Source organism: Carassius gibelio, chromosome A15, assembly GCF_023724105.1.
Source record: "Carassius gibelio isolate Cgi1373 ecotype wild population from Czech Republic chromosome A15, carGib1.2-hapl.c, whole genome shotgun sequence".
Taxonomy (NCBI): domain Eukaryota; kingdom Metazoa; phylum Chordata; class Actinopteri; order Cypriniformes; family Cyprinidae; genus Carassius; species Carassius gibelio.
The window spans coordinates 10887280-10902893 of NC_068385.1; the positions used below are offsets into that span (position 1 = coordinate 10887280).

The 15614-nt window shown below is 38.0% G+C and overlaps 1 protein-coding gene across 1 annotated transcript in view; it reads left to right on the forward strand.

Annotated features, from left to right (window-relative positions):
- LOC128029178 (membrane-associated phosphatidylinositol transfer protein 3) overlaps window positions 1-11892 on the forward strand; it is an 81734-nt gene extending 69842 nt beyond the window's left edge. The window contains exons 14-20 of the mRNA XM_052616784.1: window positions 3415-3531; window positions 5223-5371; window positions 5627-5776; window positions 6133-6316; window positions 7699-7827; window positions 7938-8323; window positions 9464-11892. Coding sequence (XP_052472744.1) covers window positions 3415-3531; window positions 5223-5371; window positions 5627-5776; window positions 6133-6316; window positions 7699-7827; window positions 7938-8255 — 1047 coding nt within the window. The 3' untranslated portion in view covers window positions 8256-8323; window positions 9464-11892. The remainder of the gene's footprint in view (window positions 1-3414; window positions 3532-5222; window positions 5372-5626; window positions 5777-6132; window positions 6317-7698; window positions 7828-7937; window positions 8324-9463) is intronic.
- Window positions 11893-15614: the final 3722 nt, after the last annotated feature.

Here is a 15614-nt window from a genome sequence, read left to right on the forward strand (position 1 = left end):
GCTCAGCATGTGTGGGCAGAAATCTGCGCCTAACGAAAATAAGCATCACGGCCGACCTTGATTTACATCTCGGAGACATATCAACAAAATTACCTAACAGTGCTGCTGAAAACTACTGCTTGTGCTGGTTAACTAAGTATTTTTTAGCACTCTCTTTAAAAAAAACCTGCCATAACATTTATATTAAATTACATTTAGTCATTTAGCAGATGCTTTTATGCAAATGAGGACAATGGAAGTGCTATAACAAGTCTCAGTTAGTTTAACGCAGTACACGTAGCAAGGTTTTTTTTTGTTTAAATCATATCGACGTCCATGACATACGGAGTCCCACAAGGCTCAACTCTTGCTCCGCTCTTGTTTAGCCTGTATATACTCCCACTAAGTCAAATAATTAGAAAGAACCAAATTGCCTATCACAACTATGCTGATGATACCCAGATTTAACTAATTTATATTAAATTACATTTAGTCATTTAGCAGACTCTTTTATGCAAATGAGGACAATGGAAGTGATATAACAAGTCTCAGTTAGTTTAACGCGGTACACGTAGCAAGGTTTTTTTTTTATCATATAATAAATTAAAAGAAAACGTATAAATAAATTCTATATAAATTATAAATAGAAACAAAAATAGAGCAAGCTAGTGTTAGAGGCCTTTTTTGGCTTTTGTTAATTATATAATAAAGAAAAAAGAAAACGAATTGAATATAAAAAGATTAGAGAAGCTAATGTTAATATTTTAATAGAAGCTAATTTTAAGAAACAAGCTGTAAATAGTGTTTAAGTCTAAAAGGGGCATGTTTTTTTTTAAGAATAGAATCAGAATAGAAAGTGCCAGAGTCAGAGGGTCAAATAAGGATGGAAGGGATGTGTTTTTAGCTGATTCTTGAAGATGGCTAAGGACTCAGCTTCATGGGAACATTTAATCTAAAAGTCTGTGTAAGTGATTTTGTGCCTCTTTGGGAAAGTGACGTACAAAGACCAAAGACCAATTCTTCCAGTCCTTCCCTGAGGTTAAGTATAGCTCAGTCAAATGCTTCTGTGTTATCACCACCACCTTTTCTTTTCACTGGGAATGTTTTTTTGATCACTCGGGACCTTGATCTGAAATTGTGGTTATTTCTTCCGCCTGCTGAGCCCTTCTGAATGCGCTCATGGCCTCAATAGCATTTGATCAGGGCTCTTGCTAGCCTTTCAAGTCAAAGGCATTTCTATGCAGTCATGTTGCTTTTGAAAGACTCTCCTGATTCTGTTGACACCCTGAATGTGTCTGTATTTTATATGCAGCATTATTCTGGCTCAGTGAGCGAGCTGCAAGGCAGAAAGTCGGCACCAATCTGGATCCATTTCTTTTCCTACACAGCAACATGATCCTTTGTCAGTTTAGTCTTGTGTCTGATAAAATTCACTCAGGTGTGTTACCAGCACATATGGTCCACTAGAGCAATGTGTTGCTTGTTGGCTTTTTGTGCATATCTCATCTTTATATGTGTTGGTTTGGAAGCTCATCATATGGCAATCATGTATGGGCCCATGCCAAGATAAATTATTGACTGACTTAATCAATATGTAAATCGCTGCAAGCTGAGAAATGTTTAGCCGCTTCATTAAATTAGAAATCTGCACAATCATTCCCATTAGCTTGTGTGGGCTAATGATTTACGAGGCTGTACAGCTCTTTGTGGGCACAAGCCATATCAACATGATAGCATAATATTCACAGTCACAGTACTTAGCTTCACATCCAAAAGTGACCCTGCCAAGAAGTTATTTTAAAGTGTCCAAAACACTATCATACTGAAGTCATTCAATTCAAATGAGAGTTGGTTATTTGTGGTGACTTGAGTCTCAGCGACTGTTCTGTTGAGTTTTAACAATAAGATGACATGCAAACTTGAGCTTAAGAGATTTGTTTAGTGGGGCTTGTGAATTCAAACAGTATGACTGTTTCTCATGCTTAAAGTTTTTTTTGTTTTTTGTTTTTTAGAAAAGAAAAAATCCCACAGACGTGCATTGTAGATGTGATAAGAGCCAAATCAACTTAGCTACATAACAGAAACTCGAGGATGGGCTCTTTTGATTTGTAGTAAATAACTGAAAAACACAATCACCAAAATCGTGATATGACTTAGTGTGATTATCAAATTGCAAAAGCTGCGATTAAAAAAAAAATATATATATATATATGTACTGTGTGTTTAAGAGTGCGGCTCATGGTCAGGTGTTTTCTGCGTCTTAGACTGGCTTTGTTTACAGTTAAATGCAGCTTCACATGAACTCATCTCTGCATCTGCTATGAGTTTGGGTCGCTAATAACGTGCATTTAGGAACCAACAGTCTTCCCAAACTTGTAATGAAACTGGCTAAAATTAAAAAGCTCAATGGTCCGAAATAATAAACACTTTATGGTCCAATGTTTGAAATGTAAAAATTAAGGCAGTCTTTAAAATATTTAGTTGTACCGTAAAATTAAATTATTGTAATGATTTTTTTCTGCTACTGTGAAATATCACAATAGTAATATATCATATTTTAATTAGTAATCGTAATATTTATAATAACAATGCAATTTTTTAAAGTCATAATAATATATAAACACAACATTTTGGCCAAATTATGCAGCCTCACAAACAAGCTCAGAGAATCATGCAGCCCTATAAATAACCATCTAGCAACCACTTCAAACACCCTAGCAACCGCATAGCAACATGCTCACAACAACCACTCAGAAATCCTTAGCTGTGGCATATAAAGCCTTGGGCAAGCACCATTCAAACCTTGTTCAGAAAATCTGAAGATCTAGTACTGTTTGCAGTTGCTTTTTTTTTTTTTTTTGACCCTAGTTTAATTTAAGCTTCAGTATACTGTTGCATTTCATCACTATAGAAGCTGGTATGTGAGAGGGATGTTTTAGTCGGGCTTATGTGAAGACGCTTTTGGGAATTCAGACACTGTCTCATAGCCTTGCCTTTGCACTATAAAGCAGCAAAGTACAAGCTTCTTGCATTTATCTTCCTCTTTGTTTGTCTACTTCCTCTGTTGGCATGATGGTGACTGGCCAGTTATTTTCAGGATTTGCATAGCTCAGTGTTTTGTTGGCTTTAATTTCCCATTTGAGCACAGCTGCCTCAGCAGGGGCTATAGGATTTATCTTCACTGAGCTCGGTGTAGAACAGCTTTATCACTGAAATGAAATTTATTGAAAGGGGAAGGATTATGGTGTGACACCATCTTTTGGAAGGACTTTGTACTGCATACTTGCCCCTTCTCTTTTTCCATCTGTCTGAAATGGTGCTTGGCAGTATTATCAGTGTAATTTACACTCATCCTCTGCCTTATATTTCACATCAGACTCTTGTGGCAGGAAAACGATAGAAAAGCACAGACATGTCCTTTTTTTCTGTGTGCAGAATGTGACCGCCAACCACAGAGTCAATGATGTTATCGCAACCGAGGACGGGCATCAGACCCTGGTGGGTCGTTTCATGTACGGTCCGCTGGATATGGTGACCCTGACTGGGGAAAAGGTGAGAGAGCAGCGGTCCACGATCACTGAATATGTCTTTAAACAAGCTGTTTTTTTCACAATTGAACTACTCGGAGATGTGAAAAATACTGGTCCTTCGGCTGCAAATGGACCAAGGCTGCATTAGATTGATCATAATTACAGTAAAACAGCAATATTGTGAAATATTATTTTTCACAATATTTATTTTATTTATATTATTGTAATGCATTTTAAAATGTAATTTATTCCTGTGATGACAAAGCTGCATTTTCAGCAGCCATTACTCCAGTCTCCAGTGTCACATGATCCCTCAGAAATCTGATTAGTGGATTTGGTGTTACGGAAATATTACTTATTATTATCAATGCTGAAAACCGTTTCTTTGATGGAAGGAAAGTTCAAAAGAGCTACATTTATTTAAAACCTGAAATCTTTAGTGGCATTATAACTGTCTGTACTGTCACATTTGTCAATTTGTATATTCATTTAATTAATTGAATGTTTCAAATTAAAGTGGGGGTGAAATGCTATTTCATGCATACTGAGTTTTTTACACTGTTAAAGAGTTGGATTCCCATGCTAAACATGAACAAAGTTTCAAAAATTAAGTTGTACGTTTGAAGGAGTATTTCTGTTCCAAAAATACTCCTTCCGGTTTGTCACAAGTTTCTGAAAGTTTTTTTCGAGTATGGCTCTGTGTGACGTTAGATGGAGCGGAATTTCCTTATATGGGTCCTAAGTGCACGTCTGCCGGAAGAGCGCGCGCTCACGTATTGCAGAGCACTGAGAGGCTGTGCACAGACAATCACTGATCAGAGCGAGAGCGTCACGAAAAGTCACAAAAGAAGTGTGTTTTTGGTTGCCAGGACAAGACAACCCTGCACAGATTACCAAAAAAAAAACCAGCATTAAGGGACCAGTGGATGGAGTTTATTTTTACAGAGCATCAACGGAGTTGTGCAAGTGTTTGTGTTTGTTCCCTGCATTTCGAAGATGCTTGTTTTACAAACAAGGCCCAGTTTGACGACGGATTTGCATATCGTTTATTTCTTAAGGATAATGCAGTCCCAACGAAAAAGGGTCACGATCGTGTGTTGGAACCGCAGGCGGTGAGTAAAACTGCTTAAAATATCTCTGCCTCCTTGTTAGTGCGTCCCCTCCCATCGGAGACCTGGGTTCGAGCCCCACTCGGAGCGAGTCGTTGCTGCTGCTGCTCTCGTTCAGTTTCAGCCTCGGGATCTGATTCTGGATCATAAATAAACGGCTGAATCTGACTGTTAGCCATGGTTTGTTTTGGATGATGGTTTTTCCCTCACGGTAATGTCACACCTACCAAACGCTTTCAACGCAAAAGCCCACAGGTCACGCCTCCAGTCGGTCGTGTTTTTCCGGGAAAAATCGTTACAGACTATCTTTCTCTTATGAATATAATAAAACTAAAGACATTTTGGAGTTATGAAGGATGCAGTACTACTCTATTGGTACTCAAGATTAACAGGATATTGAGTGAAAACGAGCATTTCACCCCCCCCCCCCCCCCCCCCCCTTTAAGGACTGAATAGACAAATAGTGCTGGCTGTGGTTTTGAAATTAGTGTAGAGCAATATCACTGGCACTGGTATTGACTACTGACAACCCTATGCCTCAATAATCTGCCTCCATCTCACTCGCTCCCTCCACTGTCTGTTTCTGTGTTGTTTTGTCTCTTAGGTCGATGTGTACGTGATGACCCAGCCACAGTCAGGTCGCTGGGAGCACTTCGACACCGAGGTGGCCAACAGCAGCGGCAGAGTGACCTACACCATCCCCAAAAGCAAAAAAATGGCCGTGGGGGTCTACCCCATCAAAATGGTTGTCAAGTAAGTCAATGGGACCCTGGGATTACTTGTAATGTATCCAAAAATGGCTGTGCTCTCAAGGTTGTCTCAGCGGGGATAATTTGTTGTGATACTAAAGAGCATTCAATTTGGCACTCATAAAACTCTCACCCTGAAGGGCTGAAGGAGAAGGACTCCTCGCTGTTAAATTGATCTTGGGCCTCATGCCACATCTCGAGCTTGATTAAGAGTTGGATCTGTGTTCTCCCCGCACCTCATGTCACTCTTTCTATTCAGGGGTGACCAGACAAGCGCAGAGGCCTTCCTGACGGTCTTGCCTCGGGGGATGGAGTGTGTCGTCTTTAGCATTGATGGTTCATTTGCCGCTAGCGTCTCAATTATGGGCAGTGACCCTAAAGTACGGCCCGGAGCTGTGGATGTAGTCAGGTAACAGTTTCACGTGGAGGCTTTGTGTGTAAATGTGTGTGAGAGAAGATCGATGCTTTCATTTCATGCCATAGCAATATTGAAAAGAACTGGCCTGACGGTGAGGCACAATTGGATTTCATTTAATAGAGAGATAGTGAAGTGCTGATATCAGATATCGGTTGGGGTTTTGGATTTACAAATGGATAATCTTGGGTTGTTTCCCAGACTGTCCTTGGGCAAATGTACTGCTTTGTCAAATGCAATCTGTTTTTGGAGGACAAGGCGCCATGACTATCTGGGAATCAGTCCCCAACTGTTTTTCGCCAAGCATTATGGGTTTGCTCAGAGGGTAAATGGTAGTATTTTGTATGCAGACACTGGCAGGACTTGGGATACCTGATCATTTACATCACTGGCCGTCCAGACATGCAGAAGCAGAGGGTTGTGTCCTGGCTGTCTCAACACAACTTCCCCCAGGGGATGATCTTTTTCTCTGAGGGGTTGGTGCACGACCCTCTTCGCCAGAAAACCATCTTCCTCAGGAACTTAGTGCAAGAGGTAAGACTTCTGCTACTGTGTCCACAAATTTAGTATATGGGTCATTCCTGTTCTGCAGTACCTTTTGAACTCTGTTACTGTAGAATAGGAATATACCTTGAATATTGAAGTATTGAAGTATTTCTATAAAAGTATTTCTATAAAAGGATAAACTAAACTTTCAGAAATATTTTCTGGTCAAGGTCAGGCAATCTATGAGTCCTAACTTCTTGTGCACATTTGAAGTTGAACAGGATGGAAGTCAAAAGCTGTATTTAACCAATGCTCAATGAGATTTAGCTTTCATGAGGGTGTCATTTTCTAAGTGTTTGATTAACCAACTTTCAAATGTTCTGACATTTGTTATAGATTTTGTAATTTAATAATAAAAAAAAAACAGTAGGTTATATCGCTGGTGTTACAGTATTGCTGTTGGAATCCCACCAAAAATGATACTGGAGGATGATGACATTGAGGAACTTGTTAGTTTAAAGAATTTTACAAATGATTAACATAATGGAAAGTGAAATTCAAGAAACCTTTATATCGATTACTATTTAAAACTAATTTCCTCAGAAAAATGTAATGTTTTGTTTGAAATACTGTAGGAGAAAAAAAATGAAGAAACACCTCAAATGTTAGCAAATATGGAAACATCCATTACAACAAGCAAAATTATTTTTAATTCACTTTTATGTTCAATTAGTTGAGATTTATGTAATTGGTAAAATAAAGTGTTTTATGCGATATATAGAAATATACACTGCTGTTAAAAAATTTGGGGTCAGCTTAATAAAACAAATAAACGTATTCAGAAAAGATGGATTGTACTGAGGCACTGAGGCAAGCATGGATTAAATTGGGATGCATTAAATTGATTAAAAGTAACAGTTGGAAATTTGTTAGTTTAATAGATTTCTATTTAAAAGAAATACTGTTTTTTAACTTTCTATTAATTCGGGGGTGGGGGAAGACTGGTGGACATTTCACTGTTTTCACAAAAAATTATGATTTTTTTGAGCACCAAATGAGCATATTAGATAAAAATTTTGTGGCCCTGAAGCTGGAAATTCAGCTTTGCCATCGCAGGATGAAAAGGATAAAATTATGCAGCTTAATTGAGCATAAGGGACTTCTTTTAAAACCATAAATTTTACTGAACCCAAACTTTTAAATGGCAGTGTACATTACAAATATATTATGGACACATGGAAATATACCTTGTAGTAGGAATGAAGAGGCAAAAACACATCACTTTATTCCTTTATTCTGCTTCTCTTGGTCCATCTCTCTCACGCTTGCTTCCTCTGTCTCACGCATGAGTAGTCACACAGGAACTGAGGTGTTTTCGTAGTGTATCCTCAGGCTGTCTATCACACTATGCCCTTTTCTCATGTTGCCAGTGTCACATTAAAATCAACTGTGCCTATGGCTCCATGAAGGACATTTCCGTCTACAGCATGCTGGGCCTCAACCCCAACCAGATATATATAGTGGGTCGGCCCTCCAAGAAGTACCAGAATCAATGCCAGGTTAACTATCTTTGATTGTTCCTTGTCTTCCGTTCAATTTCAATCATAAATGGTCAAAATTATTCTAGTTTTTCTAATATATTTTTACTATATCTTGTTATCCATCACAGTTCCTGAGTGAGGGCTATGCAGTACATCTCTCCTCCCTGCAGTTCAGTCACAGAGCCCGGCCCAAGAAGAGCTCTGTGCGGATGGTTCTTCGAAAGGGCTCATTTGGTCTGTCAGCCAAAACAGACTTCCTGTGTAAGCGGACACACCTTCGCCGCACCATGTCGGTGCAACAGCCTGACCCACCCATGACACCCAACCCTAAACCAGAGCGAGCTCAGAGCCAGCCCGAGTCCGACAAGGACCACGGGGGTGGAGGGGGTCCAGGACATGCCATGTGGGCACGGGGGTCCATGCACCGTGGCGACACCACTCCCTGACCCAAGAGAAACATAGGAGGGATGGAAAAAGCACAGATGGGAATGATCTCTCGGTGGACAAAGCCCAGGTAAGCTTTAGTTGTGGGCGCAAAACCCAATTTCACATTTAAAAAAAAACGTAAACACGCTGTAGTCGAGTGGTTCTCAACCAGGGAGCCAGGACCCACTAGGGGGCCGCAAGATGGTTTAAATTACAAAAGGCTTAAAATGGCTTACATATTTTTTTTTTTTATTAATAGGAAAATAATAACATTTTAACTTAATGTTAATTCATTGTTAAGAAAAATGAAACCATGAGCATTTAGTTTTTATAAAATATGGAATTATTTTAATTACTTATGATTAATGTAATTATTTAAATATACTGCCACTACTAGTTTCTGTTGTTAAAAAGTTTGAAAAGTAGAATTTTTTCATCCCCATCATATCCTGCGTTGAACAGTCGCTTAGGCTTTTTTTTGTTTTGTCTCTAATGCATAATAAACCGATTTTGTGTGTCGATTAGGCATGACCATTTGAGTTAAATAAAATTTTTAAATGGGCACAGGTCTAATATTCTCACTATATTACCATTGTGCTGTAAAGTATTCCATAATAATTCAGTCTCAGCATCACTGAATTCATAACCAAGTAAAATTTGAATTCAATATTTAAATTCAGAACCCAGTAAGACCTCAAGCCCCACGATATTGGTTTGCAACCCTCCTTGAATGATTTAGTGGCTTTATCCCACCAAATTGGAAAAACGTGTTTAGGGACAGTACTAATGGCTCGACATTCTTCAAACCTCACCACCAAATGGGAGGTTACCACTCCTCCAGCTTTGGTTCATTCATAATAAGGACTGTAAAAAAGGCTGAAGAATTATTAATAGAGCTTGGGCCTCCCACCGCCTCATCTCCCATCACGCTGTGCAAATCTGAATGCAAATGTGCAACTAAGGGGCTTCTCTGCTGGGCCCAGTGATCCGCAAATAAGAGTGCCCAGACATGCCCCAACTCCAAGATCTCTTCCCATTTGCCAAATAATGTTTGCCTGATGAGATAGATGACGGTCGCGGCCTGCGTGTGATTCCTCGGGAAGACATTTGTAATTTTCTCTGATGATTTTCATAATGAAATACACATTTATTTGTGCGCTCATTGAAGTGTGACTGCTGTGTGAAGCTCTCTTTGATTCACAATTTCTTTCCTCCCTCAATCCCACAGCATCTTTACTCCTTCCGCTGACATCACAGCATAAAATAAGACAAATCCCACCTGAGCTGATAAAAACTCCTTAGTGAAGAGCCCTCCGCAAGGATTTGACACAATGATGCACAAACTCTTGATGCTTTGTTTCGGCAACAGGAGCAGAGGAGATTTCAGTTTCTAAATTCAATTTCATCCATGCTTCATCCGTCCGTGATGATTTGAAGATGTACGTCGGGATCTTCTGGATTTTTTTAACATCGTACGAAGGATTCCTTGCATCACCCATAAGGAACAAAGAGGATATCTGATAAGATCCTCAGAGAAAACATCAAATTTTCTTTCGCCTAAGCAATATGGGGGAAGAGGGAGGGTGAGTATCCCACTGCTCGGACAGGTGGCTGTGCTGACGCCTACCGTAATCCCTCTGTTTTAATATTGCAGGCATTTGTCTGCTCTCTGAGCGTCTGTCTATGGCCCACTTGTGCCCAGATGGACTTGCAAACTGTACATTAACCTTTTGTGCCGGTGTGGCGACCTGGCCTGAACTCTTGCCGCCCCTGTCTCTGTTCAGCCGCTCAGCCAGAACAGAGTCTGACAGCGATGGCCACCGCTCCTAAACTCCGCCCACTCCTCCGCTGGGTCACGCCACAACTCGCAGCACTCTGCTACACTGCAGAAGCATATTTACAACTATCGTTGGTTCTTCTTGTGCCTGTCTCTCACTTGTGTTGTAAAATATGCAGCAAGTGGCACTGAGGCAAACTGATAATGTATAATGTATTGCGTGTGGCTTGTGACTGCAGCAGTCCTCGCACTGCAATAAAGCATTTTCTTAATTAGTGTTTTGGTCTCTTTTCCAGTGCAAATATTTAAACCTCTTTAAAACAAGATAAATTTACTTGTATATCTTGGGATTAAATAAATAAATGGTTTTCAGACAATACTAAGCAGCACAACTGTTTTAACATTTATAATAAGAAGAAATGTTTCTTGAGGTCCAAATCAGCATATTAGAATGATTTCTGAAGGATCATGTGACACTGAAGAACTGGAGTAATGGCTGCTTGAAAATTCTGCTTTTATAACAGGCATAAATTACATTTAAAAATATATTAAAATAGAAAACAGATGTTACACTATAATACCTCACATTATTTATTTTACTTTCTTTTTAAATCTTTTTTGTTCAAATAAATGCAGCCTTGTTTTGTTTTTGTTTTTTGATAAACATTATAAAGGCTTACTGACCTGAAACTTTTGAACAGTAGTGTATAAATTAAATATATATTCTCTGAATACATACTGCACCTTAATGTTTTTTTTTTTATTATTGATTTATTTTTCTTCTCAAGTAAATTTATCTTTTTAAGAATGCTTAGATATTTTAACTGAAAACCAAGATTAAAAATCTGATATTTTTTTTTAATATCTCACATTAAATGGCCAAACAACCAAAATAAATCTGTATTGTAAAGTGACTGTGGTTGTCAAGATGTCGTCATGTCACATTATTGGTTTTATCGGTTCGACAACTTGCACAGAAACACACTGATATTGTTTACATGGAAATCCATCTCACGGAGTATGATGGTCTTGTTGAAGAACATACTATATTAGTATTTTATATTATGCTTGAGGAGAACCTTGGTGTTACAATAAAGAAATGTAAACAAACTGCTGTGTGTGAACAAAAGATGCAATCGGGCCACTAGAATGCTGTTGTCACCACGACTCTGCCAGATGGTGTCCATAGTCAATAGTTCTTGTAATGTCAAATTTTCCTATTGTAGCTACTGATTTTGGTATTTTGTATGGGACTGTCTCCTGAAAATTGAAATTTCACAGTGAAAGTATTTATGTAATTTTATTTTATTGTATAATTAATTGTAAATCTTTATATAAGAGTATGAAAGTGGGTAGGCACTAGTGTAATGGTCTGTGTGGGTCTGTATCTATGGGTGCGCATGTCTGTCACGTGTATGCAAATCTTATCTGAGTCTTAGTTTGAGAGATTTTGTTTTGTATTTATTGTAGATACATTTAATTCAGAGATTGTGCTAGTGGCCTTTTGATCCTCTGATAGTTATAAACTGAGCCTGTAATTTGTGGAGATTTTATAGGCAGACTTTTTAATTATTTCACTTGTGAACATTTAAACAACATTGCTGAATTGTCTATATATACGAACATGTTTTCAGCCTTATCAAGATGTATATTTATTTGACTGATATCTACACTCTCAGATGGTGTGTGAAAAAGTATATTTATATTTTAACACCATGTACAGTATAATACATATTCTATTCACAACTGGGTGAGTGGCCTGTTGTAATGTATTATTGTAGTATTTGGTCCAGTTGGTCTATTTCAGTGGATGTGCTTCTGTTGGCTCTATGCCGAGCTGTATACTCATTTTTCAATAAACCATCATAAATCCTGCTTGATATATCTGTTGTAAACTTTAGCGCTGTCAGTACTGTGAAGTTGTGACCTGAGAGAACAGCTCTATCAATTTGCAACACACACTGTCAGAGGAAGCAGCTCTATGTTTTCATGCAACATTTTTCTTTCAAGGGTAGCAATGCACTGGATGGACTATTCCTGTTTCTTAATATGCATGTAAATCCAAAGTTAATCATAATATCCAATCACTTTTTCTTTTTTTCTTTTACGCTGGTATAAATTATGCCTGAGCAAAAGAGTGATTTTCAGCCAAAACACACCAGTCGCTTTTGTCTTCCTCATTCAATTCTGTCTGAGTAGTTTACACCCGTGTGCAAAAAACATCTGTCCTTGAAAGCGATAAATATGCAGACAACAGGTTTCCAGTGAAATTAGCTTTTTCTTTCCCCCTCAAGGGACAGTTTCTTTCCTTGCAGGAAGGATATTGTCTGTGGTCTTTTAAAGTCAGCGGGTGAACAACTGCTCTCAGTGGCTGTCACCATTAATGAATGTATCCGGCTCATTCTTTTGCATGCTATGTAAATAGCCCTTTAATCACAAATCACACACTTTATCTGATTAATGCTCCAGGCATGTGCCGGAGAGGTCAGCCTGTGCAAATTGTGTCTGAATGTATCACTGGGATTATCGATGGACCCTTTTTAATCTTTTGTTCTCGACGTGCCAGCATTGTTGTATGCTTTTGATTGAATGCATCTTCGTTTCAGACTCGCACGGTAATTACTGCTTGCAAATATTGCAGATAATTGCATGTTTTATCAACAAAATGAGAATTAAAATGAATCATTTTCTCTCTAGTACAAAGCAAAATGCATGCTCATATTTCGGTGTCATTGCATTGCTTTGAAATGAAAATGTCCTGTCTATTGTTTTTTTTATTTTTTATTTTAATAGTTTAAGGGAATAAAAACATATTTTAACTATTTGCATTTTCATCTGACCTGATGCAAACTCAATTTTTCCTTTTATAGAAAAGCCACACATTTTTCAAAGGCAGGGACTATATCTGAAACCCCACAAAGGAGAAACTAAGCCCATTTCAATTTGATATTATAGCTTTAAATTGCTAGCTTTAAAAATGAATAATCACACATTAGTGCCTTTCTCATCATTATGAAGATTGGTCCCAGCATGGCATCATCTATTAGTTACTAATCTATAAGTTTTTTCTTTCCAGCCTTTTTATGGAAGCCAATCAAACACACTACACATTATAGATATCATTCCAGTAAAGAGGGCCCTCAAGACCAGCTGTTTAACTGCAGAGTTCTTTCAGCATCACCATGTAGATTTATGTGAATATGGGGATTTTGAGACTTCCTGAGTGACTTCCTGGATGATTTATGTATGAGTACAGGAGATGTTTTAATCTGACAAGCAAGACTCAGGGAGAGAGCTTATCCTGAAAAAAGACCTCTTGAAAAATTTACACATACACACTAGTGTTCTCTCGGACAAACTATGAGATGCAGCAGACCGTATGTCATAATCCATAACCTGCTACAGAATATTCTTCAGTTGCGGGGTCAAGCCCATGCGCCCCTCGGGACTAGTTTCCCAGTCACTGTTGTTCATGGGAATGTGGTGTGGTATCCAGCAGCATCTAAAGCTAGCTCCTGTTAGAGCCACTGTTGAAATGTTTTGAATCATCATTATTGTGATAGCTGAAAATGTACAGGATTTTACATGTTTCTTTCTCATTAGCAATGGCATAGAATACAGGAGACATATTTGTGTTTCAATTCACAATATGAACAGCTGTTCACTTTGACTTTAGCCTATAAGTTAGTTTAAGAAGATGATGTTATCTGTTCTGACATTCAGTGTAAAAGCATTTGAAAATTTGGCAGTAAAATTACATTTTGTTCTTAATTGAACTTGTGTGTAAAAGAAGTTCTAGCATTTTAAATTTGTGTTAAGAGTTTAGGAAAATAGTTAAAAGTATTGAAAAAATGGTCACAGTGATCGTAAAAAACTGTAAAATATTCGCAGTGTATGCATACACAATTAGAATTTGTATGATTAGCATATCCTGTGATTCATAAACCAGCCCTTCTCTTTTGTAGCCTTTTTTGTTTAAATAAAATAATGATAAAACTTTTTTGTCTTTTTTTTTTTTTTTTTTTACCATTTTGATTTGTTTTGTATTGCATTGGGGCTTTGTGATTATTATTATTATTTTTTTGTCTTGCGGTTTATTTGAGTTTTTATTGTCTCATTTAGATGTGGCTTTGCTTCATTTTGCTTTGAACTGTTAATTTCTTCTCTACTTTTTCGTTACTTGGTCATTGTATCTTAGTATTGTGCTTGTTTGTTTGTTTTTATGCTCACAGACATCAAATTGGACTCTGTCTTCAACCTAAGCATTAATATTTAACTCATTTGTGGTTTTGACTTCAGCCTTACAGTAATATGTAACCTATTCTATTAGATCATTGTGGTATATCATTCAGATGATTCAGTCATGTTTCCTAAAACAGCCCATAATTTGATATCCATAAAAATAGCTATTGCATCATCTATTCCATCTATCTGGTAACCAGTGATGAAATGTACTCTGGAAACTAGTAATTTCTATATTTTATTTTAAGATTCATGAGCTAAAGTTGTGGATTTGTGGCACATCTGTTCTATGTATGGATAAGGAGGAGGCAACTTGGTGAATAATAATCTGACCTGATAACTAGTGTGTTTTTTTCCATCAAGGAAATAATGGCCATTGACCAAGGCCTTGAAAAGCAGTTTGACCTGCTCCTGTTGTCACTCTAGTTTATAGAAAAGAAAATGAGAGATGAAATAAGTTCTATTAAAGATTTGTCGTGCCCCAGTTGAAAGCCTCGGGGGATTTAGCACAACACATGACCACCCTGGTGTCCTGGTTCAGAGCGTAACCACCCTCCAGCCTGACATTGAGGGTTAGCATGTACAGGACAGCCTCAATCTCCGCTGCCGCTTTCATTCTCTAGAGAGGAAGTGCACTAGCCTTTCTGATTGCATAACAATCAATACATTGCACTGTTAACCACAAAGCAACGGGGCTGTTTTTACGTCATTCAAACCAATTATCTACGAAAGTACATTCTCTCTAAAATGGGTGAACAAGAATGGATAATAAGAGGTTCCCATCACCTCCACGCAGGACTCCCAGATTTGTCCATCTTCATTAGATGGAGCCTGTGGATTCAGTCTTTTAAGTGGCAGGTGAAGGTGACCTGTTGGTCATCTAAGCTCAGTTTGTTTCCTAGTACTCGATTTATTCCTTCTCCAGGAAGCTGGTTTATTGGTGTTCAGTTGAGGTAACAGTAAAAGAAATTAAACAAAAAGTTGACAAGATAAAAATACTTTTTGAGTGTGCTTATTTCCTAATGTGATTTTCAAACATAGCTCCTTAAATATTGCTCTCGCTCTATTCTTTTCGGGGGGTTATTGGATAATTTCATTAAACCATCTGCGAAAAAGAAACGATTGAGGCTTCTTGCACAACAAAATGCAGGATTTTTGAGTGCGCATGGCATGCTTTTTGAATTTTTGCTGTAAGAATAGTGCTGAGTTTATTCTGTCTGTCATATCCTTGCATTATGAAGACACTAGGGATAACAATCGGACACTTTTCCTAGACGTGTACTGTCTGGGATTTCTGAATTGCCAAAAATGTTTGAGTTCAACCTTTGTTTTCTCATTATTTTCATACTTGACGAAGATA